Consider the following 17,285-nt stretch of genomic DNA (forward strand, 5'->3'; position numbering starts at 1 on the left):
ATAACCAATGATCAGGGAAATCTAAAGATGTGACATGCATTTTTCTGTATGCCAGCAATTTAAAACGAAGGGGTGGGAGATGCTGCTTGAATTAAGAAAGGAAACATTTGAAAAGGGCTGATTTTCCAGGTAGTTATACCACAATTATTAGAATTCTGGGCTAACTAGCAAGAAAAAGTACGCAGTGGGGACCTTACTAAGAATAACAATAACCAAGCCAAGATATGGAAGCAACCTAAGTGTCCACTGATGGATGAATGGATAAAGACATGGTATGTATATACAATGGAATACTACTCATTAAAAAAACTTGCTATTTGTGATAAGATGGATAAACACTGAGGGCATTATGCTAAGTGAAATAAGTCGGGCAGAGAAAGACAAATACAGTACAATTTCACTCATATGTGGAATCTAAAGAAAACAAAACAAAACAAAACAAATGAACAAACAAAACAGAACAGAAATAGAGTCAAAGATACAGAGAACTAGCTAGTGGTTGCCAGAAGGGAAAAGGATGGGAAGATGAATGAAATAGGTGAAGAGGATTAAAAGGTACAAACTTCCAGCTGTAAAATAAGTGTTGTGGGGATGTGATGTACACATGGGGAATATAGTCAATAATAGCTTTATATGGTGATGAATGGTAACTAGATGTATTGTGATTATTTCATAATGTATAAAAATATCAAACCATTATGTTGTACACCTGAAGCTAATATAATATTGTATGCCAAGTATAACTTAATAATAAAAGTGTTTTTAAACATGAAAAAAAATAAGAATAACAATAACCAGCATGTGTTGAGCACTAACTGTGTGCCCAGCATCATGCCTGGTGTTCCCTCCTTAATCATCACACTGAAGCTTCTCATTCCAATGAATACAAAGGGCAAAACCCAAGACGCAGAGAGGATAAAGGTATGCCCAATACGACACTGCTGGGAGCAACAGGGCGGGGCTTTGCACTCCACTCACCTAGCTCCGGGCCTGAACTCTGAATCACTCCCCAGTGCTGCCTTCTTGAAGCGCCCCTCGTGGCCCAAGCAGATGCTTCTGCTCTTCTTTTTCTGCTTGCTGCATTTGTATCCCTTGCTAAGCCTGGGCTGGGCACTAGCCAGTAGTGTCTTATCACGGAGCAATGCAAGTTAGAGGCAGCGGAGTCCTCTCCCTGTCTGGCTGTGTGGGAGTAGACACAGCCCCGGGCTCTGCCTCTCAGCTTGCCCCTTCCCATCAAGCTGATGTGGTCAATATTTACTTTGCAAAGTCAACGGGGTGTTGCTCAGGCCACAAGCTCTAGAAGATGAGGTGGTTTTTAATCAGCTGATTTTATTACCATTTCTTCCAGACCCTCGCCAATGGCTGATGCGTGAGCTGTTATTGCAGGATTGGTGTGGCCATCCCCCTCACCATCTGCACCCTGGGAACCCAGAGGATAATTTCCTGCAGCTTCAGGGACTCTTTCCCCAGAGGGATTGTGCAGAGAGAGGAAAGCTAGCCCTGGATCCACCCAGACCCATAATTCAAAGCAACACTTTTCAGACAACCCAGGCCTAAGCAAAGCAGATCTTAATTTGTTTGCTGGCTGAAAAAAATCAAAGCATCTTTATCATTTGTGGCCATTTTGATTGACTTGTAAAGTTTGCCCTTGCCTCAAAGAGTCACCATAATATTTCCTCACATCCTTAAGAAGGTTTATCATTTACAAAAAGCTTTTATGTACACATTCTCTCATTTGACTTTCTCAGCATGGTGTGGGTACCAGATGGGAGCAAGCTGCGGTTCAGAGAGGTAGTGTTACTGGCTCAAGGTTGATCAGCTCAAATGCAAGAGACCTGCCTTCTTGTCCAGGTGATCAGACTTGAGGCTCAGGCATGGTTGGGGCTCTTGGCAGACTCGGGGAAGGGTGGCCTTTGGAACCCAGAGACCTAGTTTTTATTACTTTCCTGGGTCCCAGTTTATCTGTCTGTGGTATGAGGACTCGCATGTCCACCTGACAGCGTGTGTGGAGATGACGTGAGACCAGGGCTGAATCGCATGACACGGCCACGGCTAAGTCCATGCTCCTTCCCCTCCTCTCTTTGCACTTTTCCCTGCAAAACCTGGAGGAACACTCTGTATCAAGTGTGAAGTTTTATCTCCATGGTTTAACCATATTTTTCATCTTCCCTTCCCCACTCCATCAACACTGACTTTGCTCTTTGCTCCTAGGAAATGGAGAACAAGGGAAGCCCTACCCCATGACTGATGCTGAGAGAGTGGATCAGGCATACCGAGAAAATGGATTTAACATTTACGTCAGCGATAAAATCTCCCTGAATCGCTCGCTGCCTGATATTCGGCACCCAAAGTGAGTGTAACACCTCTGATCTTCTGGGATCTAAGGACTTTGCCCTTAGCTCTTGTTGAGAATTAATTAAAGAAACAGGTACATAAAGCGCTGCTGGAGGGGAGTCCCTCCTGTCACCCAGGGCCTTTGTGCAAAGCTTTGTGTGATCAGGTTCTCCTAGAATTCAGAGCTGGTGTGGCAGAGAGAATATCATTTTCCCAGAAGAGCTGGTCTCCTACTTTCCAAGCAGTGGGAACCGTGACCTGTGTATTTCCGCTTTTTGCTCTGGCCCACAGAGGAGTCCAGACCTCACTTGGCAAGACAGTTGCAGTAATGGTTTCAGCCATGCCTCCCCCTCAACCTCTCCACCTTCTGTGTGTGACATTTTTCTTTTTATTATTAATTTTTATTTTAGCTCTCCTGTGTACCTATATATCTATGCCTTTCTTATAAGCTAGCTCAAATCATTTTGAGAAAGGATACATCACAGTGATTATAAAGATAACAGTGGCACCCGACTTTTGTGACAAGTGGCATGTGCCAAGCTCTTCGTTTGCATCATCTCAGGTTCCTGTGAGGTAGGTTTGAGGATGATGCCCATTTTTACAGATAAGGAAACTGAGGCGTAAAGAAGCGTTAAAACTCAAGTAAGGCCACACAGCAGCTAAGAAGCTGAGCCAGTTACTGGGCTCCAGCTCAACCAAAATCTATACACTGGATCTTAAGCCATCCTGCCTCCCATTTTCAATAGAGATATGGTGGTGGTCATGGGGGTTTTCTAGTAGAGTGGTATGTCTGAAAGTTGATGTGCATTAGAGTCATTTGGAGGGCTGTTAGTTAGAAAATGGGTTATTGAACCTCACCCCCGTAATTTCTGATTTTATAGATCTAGGTTGAGGCCCAAGAACTCGCATTATAAGTAAGTTCCCACGTGATTGCTCCTGGGGCTTATCTTGGGTCCACACTTTGGAAACCACTGCAAGCAAAAGATTTCCAAGTTGCATCTACATGAAGGCCGTACTGAGTAGCACTGGAGCATAAAGTGGTGTGCTCAGGGACTAGAAAGTAGCGCCTAGGAAAAGATGATAACAGCCCACACTTAATAAGTGCTTACTGTATGCCAGGCATTGTTCTAAGCCAGTGGTTCCCAAAGTGTGGTTCCCAGATCGGCGGCAGCAGCAGCATTACCTAAGAGCTTGTTAGACATGCTGTTGCGGAAAAATGTGTTACAGCTTGGTGTTACAGCTCAGTTGTGACAGCAACCTGGATCCAGACGAGAGACCAAGCAGCACTCGGAGAGTTGGAGAACTCAGGTTTGGGCCCAGCGAGCCCAAAGGACTTAACACACGTTAAGCTCTGGACCCCATCTGTTGTAGGTTTACACAGGCCTTTTATAGGCTGCCAGTTTTTGCAACATCGTATACAAATAAAGTACAACAGAAGTTGACTAACCAGGAATAAGCTTTGTAGAAATAGACCAATCAGGAGTGAGCTCCATGCAAATGAAGTACTACAAATGGACCAATCAGAAGTTAGGGAAGTGGACCAATCAGAAGTGAGAGTAATAACCAATCAGGAGTGAGAGTAATAACCAATCAGGAGTGAGAGTAGTAACCAATCAGGAGTGAAGGAAATAACCAATCAGAAGTGAACTCAGGGAACCAATAGAATTCTAGGTGTAAGATAGCCGCTTTAGAAGCATAAAGTGAGATAGAGCCTCTGGACCAGGGAACCCGACGGTACTAAGAAAGCAGCGGCTCTGCCTAGGGGTCCTGCCGCTCTTTTTATGGGGCTTCCCGCCTCAGGGCAGATTCCTAGATCCCCATCCAAGGCTACTGAATCAAAAGCTCCCGGGAGGGGTCCTGCAGTCAGTGACTTAACAAGCCCCCCAGGTGATTCTGATGCAAAGGTTAAGTTTCAGAACCAATGTTCTGGGTACTTTACGTGTGTTAACTCGGCCAAACCTTCCCAAAACCCTATGAGGTAGGTCCTTTTATTATCACCGTTTTCCAGATCAGGAGTTGAGGCACAAAAAAGGTAAAATAATTTCCATTAGATGACACAACTGGTAAAAGGTGGCGCCAGAATATTGAACGCAGGGCGTCTGACCTAGAATCTGTAAGTCACAAGGTCTTTTCGTCCAAAGAACTCAGTTGGTAGAATGTAATAATAAAGAGCCGTGGTAACATGTTTGGCTGCTTGCAAAATGCCTTCTGTCTCCTTTCATCTTTCGGTTCCTGCAACAATACTTATCCTCTTCAATTTGTATGTGAGGAAGCCACACAGCTAGGAATCCCTACTCAAAAGATGTGCTGCTTGCCCAGGACTTGGCCCTGTTTATAAGGATTTCTTGCAGTGATGGGAGGGAGCAAGGAGCCTTGCAGGGCTAGCCCGGGGTCCGGGAGGGGCAGCGGGGGATTGCAATCTGTTTCATAGCCTTCACTGTCAAGCCTGAGGTTTTCTCATCTAAGTCTCAGAATGTAGTTCATATATTACTGATGTTGCCAGATTCAGAACTGTGACCTGACTCTGAGGGTCAGAAACTCAATTTATATGTTTAGCCCCTGTAGAGTTCAGAATTCTGCACTAATTTCATCTTTCTAAGTCTAGGAAAGAAGTTCATCTGGGGGCATTATACTGTAACTCAGCTGCTATGCTGTGGTTCTGTGGGCTCTCAACTCTGGCTGTACCTGGTGTGGTTTTAAAAATAAATACAAAGCCTGGGCTCCCACCCCTGACCTCTGGGTCTGAATCTCTGGAGGTATCACCTGGGTCTCAGGATTTTCCAAAACCTGAGAAAGCGATTCTCACATATAACCAGGGTTGAGAACTGCTGGTGTGAAATAAGGAATATTTTTACAATGAGAGAAGTTTTCATCCATTCATTCATCTGTTCATTCAGTAAATGTGTATTAATTGTCTGAGTGCCCAGCCCTGTGCATAACACCAGGATCACAGTGATAAATGAGCTATTACTGCCGCCTTGGGCGAGAGGCGGGGGCTAATGGCAGAAGCAGGTCATTGCACCACAGGTGAGAAGTAGTGACAGGATTAGGCACAGGGTGCTTTGGAACCCCAGGGGATACCCCCACCCTGCACCAGCCCATGTGGGAAGACATTGCAAGTGGTGAACTAGGCAAGACTTTGCACTTTCTTTGGCTTACCAGTTAAGGGGTGAGTCTCCCAGCTATTAGAAGTGGAGCCAGGATGGGGACTGGCCCCTTTGTCTCCCACTGCAGTGCTCTCTCCTGACAGCCCAGAAAAAGATCTTTTTTTTATTTTTGGATGTTAGTTCTATTTTTAACTTTCTGAAGGTATCCTCAATATTGTTTTCCATAGTAGCTGAACCAACTTACATTCCCATCAACAGCATGCAAGCGTTCTGAAAGGTCTTCTTAATCAAGGAGTCCTAGGGCCCACAGATAGGTCTGTGACTAGAATTCAGGAGGGTCTGTAAACCTGGATGAAAAGAACATTGCATTTTCTCTTTTCATTAACCTCTAACAGAAATCTGGTGTTCCCTTCAGTTATGAAGGTAGGCAGCGAAGCACCTGTGATGTTGTCTCCAGAAGGAATCATTTACTTTCTCATCACTTTGCAGATACCCTGAAATGTCACCGGTACTCATCACTGCTTCGGGATGAAAGTAGTTTTTAGAACTACCACTTGATCTTGTCGTTTAATGTGTTAATAAAGAAGCACATGAATGGCTATATTTCACATTTTTTATCCTTTTGGTGACTGTATTTCAGTCTAATTGGTTTCCTTTACAATCTTATATATTTTCTTTTCTTCACTGTAAACATTGCTCTGAGAAGTGACCAAAGACTTCATCAGCCTGGCATAGAGGTTCAGGGTCTTGGTTTAAAGGGAGGAAGCCCTATTCAAGGTGGATGTGAACTGAGCCCAAGGCTCCTCTATTACCAGCCCGCCCACCCAGCCAGTGTCTAAGTTATGGTGAAAGACATTGCTAAACCCAGCACTCCTAACAACCCCCTTTTAAAAATCCCATTGTGGAGCTGACTTTTCATAAATAAGTTGACAGATGTCTTGAAGAGCTTTTCTTTTTTAATAGGGGAAGTGGGGGTAGGGAGATCTTGCCTGCAGTTTGACAGCAGAAATGTGTGAGGAAATTAGAGCAGTCAGGCCGCTCACTCCCTCCGCTTTCTTGTAGCTTAAACAACTTCTCCAGCAGGAGCTGAGGTTGACGTTTGCCTTACACTCCTTCAGACTGAATTTTGGCAACGGCATGTCAAGAACAGCACTGAGGGGCTGTTTGTGCCCGCTGCATTTGCTCCCACCAGAAGCTGCAGCTGGGATCGTGCAGCAACAGAGAATGGAAATTAGGTGGTCCTGCCCTACTCCCTGGGCTTGTGTGTGGGAGGCAGCCAGCTGGCTCTGAGCGGCCTGCCCTCTGCACCTCCTGCCAAGGGAGCAGGAACAGAGGATGGCTGGTCGGCTGGCCCACTTTTCTTCTCTGCCCCCCGGTGGCGGAGGGCGGGGGGCCCTGCTGGGCTGCTTGTGCCCTCCAGGGCACAGAGCTGATGGCAGTGGAGCCCCAACTACTGGACGTGGCCCTAGTCGGAAGGGTCCTGGCCAGACCCCTCTGTTGGGTGATGAGCTTCTTCCAGGCAAAGATTGTCCATGGTGGAGCTGAAAGTGGTCTATAACCCTGACCTGCTTCCTGCAGTCCACGAGTAGAGCTTCCAGTAATGAATGAACCTGAATGGACTCTGTTGCAATTAAAGGCCCAAGTCCACCAGATTCCTGGTTCCATGCTCCCTTTTGCTTTTTTTCCTTTTTGTTAAATTAACATGGTTAGTTTATGAAATGTGCACAATTTTCTCAAAAGAATTTGTAAGCTCAAATTATTATAATTGTCCAGTACTCTATTGAGTGCCTTTATATCTCCAACAGGTTACAAAGGCAGCAAGGGAGGCAGTTAGAGCCTGTTACCTTTGACAAACATTTATTAAATATACACTCTGAAAAAAATGATAACTTGCCAGCACAGGAAGTTAAAGTCAACCACATTTGTAGTAGTAGTAGTAATAGTGGTAGTAGTAAGAATAGTAGTGCCCCAATATGAATGTACACATTGACATAAAAAATTCCATTTAGGAGCCAAGATATGATAAGGACCAGATTGACCTGCCTGCCTGGAACAACCAAAAGAAAACAAAAAGCAAAATAAATGAAATTAAAACAGCGGGCATTGGCAATGAAGGACAGTAATCCCTAAGAGATAGGAGACAAATGAATGAGCCCTACAAGTGCCCCCAGGTTATTCCTCAAAAGAGTTTCCAAGCTGTGGTGCATGGAGGCCCCCCCGTAGAGCCCCGAGGACCTCCTGAGTTAAAGAGGTGGAGCTGAGAGTCCAGGGGGACCGAAGAGGCTAGGGTTCAGAGGGCAAGGTACTGGGGAGGAAAGACTTGCACAGAGATTGAGCCACAGAGATCTACAGAGGGTCCTCTTGAATACTGAGCAGATTACTGGTGAGTGTGAGGAGAGCTGGGAAAGGGGTCACCTGAAGGGATTAGCGAGAAGGGCACCTAGCTCTCACACAGGGCTGAGAGTTGTGCCTCTTGCCACCACTCCAGCTGGAAGAATCTTGTAATTTGTAACTCATGGAGAATTGGGTGGTACACTTGGAAGAGTTTTGCCTTAGTGGGGACTAATTAGCCCTAGGCTCAGCAGTGCTCTGGACGAGTCTAAAAAAGCATAAATTATGACCCAAAAGAATCTACTGTTTCCAAGTAACTTAACTGCATCCCAGGACAAAGCTCGAGAATATTTATAAAAAAAAATTTCAGCACCAACCAAGGTAAAATCTGATCAAAGATTATCAGACATGCAAATAAACACAGAAAGATGGCCCATAATGAGGAAAATAAAGAAAACCAACCCAAAGTGGACACAGATTTTAGAGTAAGCAGAGGACACTAAAATAGTTATTCTAACTATATTCTGTGCATTTAAAAAGTTAGAAAGATATAAAAAGGCCCATATTCTAGAAATGAAACCAGCAATGTCTGAGATGAAAAATACATATATGAAATCAATGGCAGAATAGGCGTTGCAGAAAAAAAAGTTAGTGAACCTGAAGAAAAGAAGTTACTTAGACTAAAAAAGGGAGAAAAAGCATTTTTTAAATGATGAGAGCATTAATAAATGTTAATAACACTAAACAGTTGAATATTCACATAATTGGAGTCCATGAAGGAGGGAAGGGAAGTAATAGCCAAAAGTTTTCCAAACTGAATGACAGCTATAGAATCACAGATCTAAGAAGCTCAGTGAAACCCAGTCTCAAGAAACATGAATGAAACAACACCAAGACACATCATCATAAAATTACTAAAAACCAGCAGTAAAGAAGAAAAAACTTTAAACAGCCATAGAAATAAAACATCTTATAGACAAGACGAAAGATGAAGATGGCAGAATTTTCGTTGGAAATAACGCAAGCAAAAGCACAGCATAGCAACGTTTTTAAAGTTCTGAAAGTAAAATCTCTAGCAAGCTGAAATTCTATACCGAATGAAAATAGCTTATAAAAATAAAGGCAAAACACTTTTCAGACACACACAAAACAAAGCTGAAAGAATTCATCACAGCAGTCATGTACTACGTGAAACTACAAGAATGAAGATTGCTGGAAATAGTACCTATGTGGATAAATATATATTACTTTTTCTTACTGTTTAAATCTTTTAAAAAGATATCTGACTGTGTAACCAAAAATAATAACACATTATTGTGTTTAAAGTGCAGGTTAAAAAATAAAATGGATCCCACCATAAAGGTTAGAGGGGAGAGAAGCTAATATGCTATTGTAAGGTTCTCCATACTACTTATGAGATGGTGTAACATCATTTGAAAGTAGACTTTTTTTTTCCACTTTTATTGTAGGGGGGGTCACTAGGTTTATTTATTTTTTCATTTTTAATGGAGATACTAGGGATTGAACCCAGGACCTAACACATGCTAAGCAGACACTCTACCACTGAGCTATATACCCTCCTCCCCCAAAAGTAGACTTTTTTAAAGTGTATATAATAAACACTAAAATAACAAAACAAAAAGTTGTAGTTAGTAAGCCAACAAAGGAGATAAAATGGAATCATGAAAAATATTCAGTTAATCCAAAAGAAGGCAGAAAAAAGAGAAATTTAAATTTAAAAAGATTCGAGAGAAAAAGGACAAAGATCAGAAAGGAAAAATTGAAAGCAAGTACTAAGATAATGGACTATAACCTAACAGTATCAATAATCACATTAAATAATCGCACTAATTATTTCAGTGAAAAAGCAGACTGTCAGATTAGACAAGAAAGAAAGATCCAACTACATACTACCTCTGCCCAGAAACACTGTAAGATAAAGATACAAATAAATCAAAATTGAAAGGATAGAAGAGATCTATTATGCTAATACTAGTCAAAAGAAAGCTGAGGTGGGTATATATTAATATCAGTCAAAATAAATTTCAGAGCAAGGACTATTACAAGGGATAAAGAAGGTTATTTCATAGTAATAAAGGGATCATTCATCAAGAGGACATAGCAATCCTAAATGTTTAAGCACCTAATAAGAGCATCTCAAAATACATGAAGCAAAAAGTCATAGAACTGCAAGGAGAAATAGACATAGCCACAGTTACGAAATTTGAACACTTCTCTCTCAATAATAACAAGTAGACAGAAAATCAGCAAGGATATAGTAGACTTGAACAGCATTGTCAACCAGTGTGACCTAATTGACATTTATGGAACAGTTCGCTGAATAACAGCAGAATATACAGTCCTTTCTAGTCTGTACAGAACATTTACCAAAATAAACCATATTCTGGGCCAGAAAACAAATCTCCATAAATTTAAAAAGATTCAAGTGATACAAATTATGTTCTGTGACCATAGTGAAATTTGGAAACCAAACACAAAACAGTCTCTTAAAATTTCCAAATGTTTGGAAACTATGTAACTCACTTAGGAATAACAGATGAGTAAAAGAAGAAATCGAAAGGAAAATTAGAAAGTATTTTGAACTGAAAAATAATGGAAACAATATATCAGAATTTATGGGATGTCACTAAAGCAGTATGTAAGGGGAAATGTTTAACATTAAATGCATATATTGGAGAAGAATGGTCTCAAATTAATGACGTCAGCTTCTACTTTAAGAAACTAGAAAAAGAAGAGTAAGTTAACCCAAAATAAACAGAAGAAAGGAAATTTTTTAAAAGATGAAAGCAAAGATCAATGAAATAGAGAATGGAAAACCAATCGAGAAAAATCAATAGACCCAAAAGCTGGCTCTTTGAGATGGTCAATTAAATTGACATCTAACCAGGCTGATAAATGGAAAAAAAGAGAGAAGACACAAGTTACCAAAATCAAGAATGGGAGAGGTGACATAGCCACAGATTCTATAACTGTTAGGAGAATACTGAAGTGATACTTTGAACAGCATTATGCCTATAAATTCAACAACATAGATGAAATGACAAATTCCTTGAAAGACACAAACTACCACAGCTTGCTCAAGAAGAAATGATTCATTGAAATAGCCCTGTATCTGGTAAAGAAATTGAAATTGTATTAAGAACTTTCCCCCAAAGAAAACTCCAGGCCCAAATAGGTTCCTCAGTGAATTCTACAAAAAAATTAAGAAATAAGACAAATTTTATGCAACTCTTCCAAAAAATTAAAGAGGATGGAGTACTTTCCAACTCATTGTGAAGCCAGTATTACACTGATACCAAAACCAGACAAAGATATTACAAGGAAAGAATATTACAACCTATGAACATGTTGGACAGGCTATTATTTCATCATCATCATCTTTCAGTTTTTTTTTTCAGATAAACAAAATAGAATCATCAAAGGGTAAAAAGTGACCTATGGCCAAAGTCACACAGGTATGTCCTGGGCAGAGTTGTGAAGAGTCCCGTTAGACCAGATGACTTCCCAGGTGAATTCTACCAAACACACAAAGAAAATTTAATACTTATCTTTCTCAAACTATTCCAAAAAATTATAGAGGACTGAACACTTCCTCACTCATTTTATGAGGCAAACATCATCCTAATACTAAAACCAGACAAAGACAACACAAAAAAAAAAAAAAAGAAGAAGAAAAAAGAAGATTACAGGCCAGTATCTCTGATGATCGTAGACACAAAAATCCTCAACATAGTAAAGCCAATTCAACAATACATCAAAAGGATCGTACACCATGATCAAATGGGATTTACTCCAGGGATGCAGGGGCGGTTCACCACCCACAAATCAATCAATGTGATACGCCACATTAACAAAATGAAGGATAAAAACCATATGGTCATCTCAATAGATGCAGAAAAAACGCTTGACAAGATCCAAGACCTATTTGTGATAAAAACCCAATAAAGTGGGTATAGAAGGGACATACCGCAAAATAATAAGGCATAAATGACAAATGCACAACAATATCATAATAATGAAAAATTAAAAGCTACCTCTCTAAAATCAGGAACAAGACAAGGATGCCCCCTCTTGCCACTCTTATTCAACATAGTATTGGAAGTCCTAGACAGAGCAGTTAGGCAAGAAAAGAAATGAAAAACATCCAAATGGAAAGGAAGAAGTAAAACTGTCCCTATATGCATATGACATGATTCTTATATATAGAAAACCCTAAAGACCTCATCAAAAAACTATTAGGTATAATAGGATCCAGTTGGAAATGGATTTGTTACCATATTTGACAATCATTGCAGTATCTAAAATATCGGGATAAAGGGTAGAGAGTCAGAGGAGGGAAAGCACTGAGGGGAAGTGGCTCCCTGGACCCAGGAGAGCTAGCAGCTGAGGTCCTATTCAGGGACCACCACTTTCCTCCCATGATAACATGGCCTTGGTGATGCTGTAGGCTTGAGAATCAGGAAAGCCTGGTGTTTATAAATATTCGCAGAGACAGCAGGGGAATCTTCCGGAATGATGATGTAAGTGTGAGCTAGGAATGTGAAAGAACTGAGCTTTCCTGCCAGACAGCATCAACAGTTGTGCATTCATGGGACCCTGGGGACCAGGGGAAGCTGTTGGCAGTGCTGCTGCCTGCGTTCTTGGGCTCCTGCTGCATGGACACCTCATGGATGTATCCAGAGCTAATTAAATCAGGAATTAAATCTAAGGTAACTGTGTGTGTGTCAGGGGCTCCTTTCTCACTCCGTTCCCCAATCTGTAGCTCACCTAAAATGCAGCCTGCCCCTACTCATTTATACTAAAATGATCAAGGATCAGTCCCTGCCTTGAAGAGGTCTCAAGCCTGTCACTTGAAACTGTTTGCAAGTCATTCATTCATGAGTTAAGCAAATATCTATTGCGTGCCTACCATACATGCTTACTGTGTAGCCTAGTCTCTGAGGAAACAGTGGTAAACAAGATAGGCAGAATTTCCTTCTTCGTGGAGCTTACATTCTACTGGGCATGGGAGGTCATAAACAAACAAATGAGCATGTTAATTTTCCAGTGATGTTGGGAAAAGCAGAGTAAGAGGTAGAAATACATCTCATGGGAATGAGATGTATTTATTACAGTGGTCAGGGAAGATCTTGCTGATAAAAGGACGTATGAACAGAGAAATGTAGAAGTGAGGGGCCTAGCAGGGCAGTTAACTGGGGGAAGAGTCCTGCAGGCAGAGGAAATAGGTACAAAGGCTCTTAGACCATCATGCTTGGCTGTGGTACTCGGTGAGTCAGAAGGAGAGGGATGAGAAACAAGGCTGGAGAGGTGTCAGGGTCACGGTGGGGCTTTTGCTTTTACCAAAGTGAGTAAGATGGGAAGCCTTAGAGGGTTTGAGCAGAGAACCGCATGATCGGATTTTCATTTGCAAAGGCTCTCTTTGGTTGCTATGTTAAGAGGAGACTGTAGGCAGCCAAGGGTAGAGACTAGTTAGGGGTATAATACAGTGACAGTGACTCAGACCATGGTGGGAGTAGCAGTGACCACATTCTAGATATAATTTGAAGATGGAGACAACAGAATGTACTTACAGACAGTATGGATGTGAGAAAAAGAGGAGTCAAGGATAACACCAAGTTTTTTGGCCAGGGCAGCTGGGGAGATGGAGCTGCCATTTGCAGAAACAAAGACTTTGGAAAGAGTGGGCTCAGGGGGAAAATGCGACTGGTATTTCAGTCAAGGTTAAGATGTTCTTAAAACATCCAAATGACGATGTCAAGTTGGAAGTTGAATAAATGATGCCATTTGTGTTATAAAAATATGGAAATGGTGATGGGGTTCTTTTCTGAGTTGCTGTGTTTTTATATTGTGGTTTTAATTAACTCGCTTTCCTTGAATAGCAAGAAACGGCTGAGGCATAGCAGATAGTAAATCTAAAAATGACCAAAGCTTGTCTGTGGTCTGTGGTGTGGTGTGCAGGATGACAGTTTGCGTGCCACGTCCAGGTCAAGATGGGGGCAGCGCTCACCTCCTGCCACCTGCAATGGGAGTCAGTGGCTGGAATCTGGGCCCGCCCCTCCCCTGCCCCTCACAGTGCTGGGAGGTGTGTCAGACCCTCTGTACCACAGTGACAGGCTTGGAAGACATATTTAGTACATATTAGCAGTTTTTACCCTTTTTATCATGATTTGTGTAGTGGAATAAGCTCACTTGACACTTTTGTAATGGAGTGCTCGAGTGTAAGATTAGTGCCCCAGAGATGCTCAGGATGTGAAGGATGTAAACTCTCTAGTTCGGCAGGTTGTTTGCAAGGCAGCTGTGTAGGGAGGGGTCGGGGTGGGGGTGGAGGGAGGGAAAGGGACTGTAGCCTGAACAATTTGTGAGCTGGGAAAGGAAAAGTTCCAGATTTCTTTGGCGCATCACTGCTTCTTCAGGAAACTTCAGTCAGCTCGCCTCTAAAATTGAATTTCTTTTTTCTGAACAATAGTGTTTCTTCCACGACAACAGTTATTGATCCATCAGACCTAATATTGGGATTTAAAGGTGCTCATAAGCCTTAAAATGTAATGGCAGCCATTACATTTTGAGAATATAATTTCTCAAATTGACCTCTTTTCTGTAATTTTAAGAACAGATTTCAGTGAGTTTAAGCCTTTGGGTTGAAATTACAGAGATAAATGGCTTATAAGCAGAAACGGCTGCCTGTCAGCTAAAAATCAGATAGACATATATCCCATCCAACTTATGCTGGGGGAAAACCACTCGACATCCACATGAGCAGCTGTGTGGTGTGTGTTCTTTTATCATTTCTGTGAACAGGTGCATTTTCTAAGTCTTCTCAAAATGGATGCTGTTCTCCATGAACAGTGACTACACCTGCCATTTATCCAGTGCACGTGTGCCAGGCGTCGCTCCACCAGCCTCCACTCATCGTTCCACTTTGAGGTTTCGTGTGATATTTTTCTTTCCTTTATATGTTTCAACATCATCTTCTCATTTACAAAAACACTATCACGACTCTTTTGCGAGTCCACAAATCGTTGTTATCTATGGGGATTACCAGCTCCATTTTCCAGAAGCACACACGGAACCTCAGGGAAGCCGAGTTCTTTGCTCCAGTTCCCACAGCCCCTGGAAGGCAAAGAAGACTCAAACCTGGATCCCAGCCCTGGGTCCCTTCTGCTGCATCACACATAGAGTTCCTCACAGGAAGGAAGGAGAGGTTCTTAAACTTGAATCCTTTGTGCATGAAGGTTCTTGGACCAGGCACAGTGAAGCAGGGTTGGCTGGATAAATGGTCACAGCCCGGAGACTACACAAGTTGCCTCTCACTCACCCTGCTGGAGGTAATAACATGTGCTTATCTGGGAGCAGATAAATTGCATTAGATAAACTTGGTTACAGAGATGAGTTTGATTTTAAGTGGTGTTGGCCTTGAAAGGGTTTTAGGGAAAAGAGGATAATGACTGGAAGATAAAGGCAATTATCAGTTCTCTCCCTTCATTAAGATGGTATCAAGGGCAGCGTGATAAAACCAGCAAAGCTGCTCAGTTTAGGAGCACTGTTACATGAAAGAGAACATACCTCCCCCTGATTGTAAGTCTCCTCCAACCTTTTTTGGGGGATGAAATCAGTAGTACCCTCCACCCACCCACCTCCAGCCCTAAGTCTGCCCAGGTGACGAATGGGAGCAGCTTAGCGTTCTGTAGATTTTCCCTTTGCTTGTGCATCATATATAGACATAGCAAGGGGTCTGGGGTGTTTGGTTTGGGGGCTTTTCTCCCCACAAAAATGTGGTTGTACTACATGTATTTTATTCCACAAGTAGCTTTTTTCACTTATACTCTGGTCACGTTTCCAAGATATTTCTAATAGCTCTGTAATATTACATCAGAACCTGATCAATTCAACCATTTCTCTGTTGACGAGCATACAGGTTGTTTTCCATTTTGGAAACAGAGGCAAAGACATCCGTGAACATGTTTCTTTACATTTTGGTTTCTTCTTTTCTCCTCCTTCATGAATCGTGAAGAATCTTAATATTAAAGCCCATTTCCTCCTTATGATGTTGGCCTGGCAACTGGCATCTAATTGGGATAGGAGGTGTGGTCCTTATGGTTGTTATTTCCCGCCGATAATTCCAGGCATCTTGACCTTACGTAACTGTATTGATTAACCAGAGTCGCTCCTTCCTGCCGTCAGCTTGTGTTTAAAGTTTCAGCACATGGAATACATCGCATGTTATATCTGCAGGAGGGCCGATTTCATTACGTGGGACAGCTGTGTGAAGAAACTTGGATTTTGCTGTGTGCTTTAAACTATTTTTTATTGTTGTTCTTTTTACACCTGCCTTAAAATTAGATCCGATCTGAACAAAGGGCTTTCCAAAATGTGAGTTCAAAGTGGGAGGCAAAGACAGCACGAACCAAGATCCTTTCAATATTGCTTGTCTCCGAAGTCTCTAAGTGCAGGTTAGGGGGCACGAAACTAGTGGTGACCTTGTGACCTTGCGGTGCAGGGAGGTACTGCATTAGTTAATACTAATAACTTTTGTGATTCTCTTAGCTGTCTCTTGAGAGGAGGGAGGAGCATGTGGGTGCAGCTGGCTCTCAGCACAGCCTCCCCTGAATGGAAAATGACCTTCATAAAGATGTCAGCCTTGGCGCATGTTGTCACACTAATCTTCCGGCTCCTCTGATTCCAGCCAGACTGCATTAAAGGGAAACCCTGCCTGCCTCATCCCCCACAGAGCGGTAAAGAAGGGCAGAGTGGTAGAGAAGGGCTGGGCAGCAGAGCCCCAGCTGTGGAGGGAAGCCTTGCCTTCAGATGTGTGAGGAGAGGCCCCAGATCTGCATCTGGAGGGCTGATGGGGATGGGAGGGGCAGGAGCTTTTCACATTCTCCCCACTAAGACCCAGTTTCTTCCTTTTGTTCCAGAGCCTGGAGCTATTTATAACTTCCACTTAGCTTCTTGGTGGCTCCAGAGCCCATAAGACAAAGTCTTTCTGAGAATGTTGTATTATAAGGGACTGTCCTTGATAGAAAATAGAGAGGGGAGAATTTCAAAATTTTGAACTTCAACCATTTGCTGGAGCATGACTTACCCTATGGCCTGGGGAGGTGGAAACTCACATTTCTGAGCCAGATGCTGTACCAGATGCATTCCCAGATGGTCTCGCTTTTATTCAGTGTGACAGCCTTACTAGGAAAGAGTTATGTCCCCATTTTACCCAAGTACAAGCTGAGGCTTAGGGAGGCTGTGACCCTCCCAGAGTGACTCACTGCTAAGTGACAAAGGTGAGATTTGAACCCAGATCTGAAGGTCTCTTCAACCCTTGCCCCCCTCCCTTACCACACCTGCAGTTCCCATCTTGAAAGGTACCAGCTATTTGAATGTATCATGCTGTATAGGGTTTACTATCTCAGTCTGTGACCCCAGGAAGGTCACTCCCCATTATAGGCCTCAGTTTCCTCATCTGTAAAACAAGGATTGCAAACAAGGTGAGATGCAGGC

General features: G+C 42.5%; 1 protein-coding gene across 3 annotated transcripts in view; it reads left to right on the forward strand.

Annotated features, from left to right (window-relative positions):
* The window catches only part of GALNT10 (polypeptide N-acetylgalactosaminyltransferase 10), a 260,526-nt gene that overhangs the window by 147,118 nt on the left and 96,123 nt on the right, over positions 1–17,285 (forward strand). For all 3 annotated transcript variants that reach the window (XM_032477168.1, XM_032477167.1, XM_032477166.1), the window contains one exon: positions 2,212–2,350. In XM_032477168.1, coding sequence (XP_032333059.1) covers positions 2,241–2,350 — 110 coding nt within the window. In that variant the 5' untranslated portion in view covers positions 2,212–2,240. The remainder of the gene's footprint in view (positions 1–2,211; positions 2,351–17,285) is intronic.

The sequence above is a fragment of the Camelus ferus genome, chromosome 3 (assembly GCF_009834535.1).
Source record: "Camelus ferus isolate YT-003-E chromosome 3, BCGSAC_Cfer_1.0, whole genome shotgun sequence".
NCBI lineage: Eukaryota > Metazoa > Chordata > Mammalia > Artiodactyla > Camelidae > Camelus > Camelus ferus.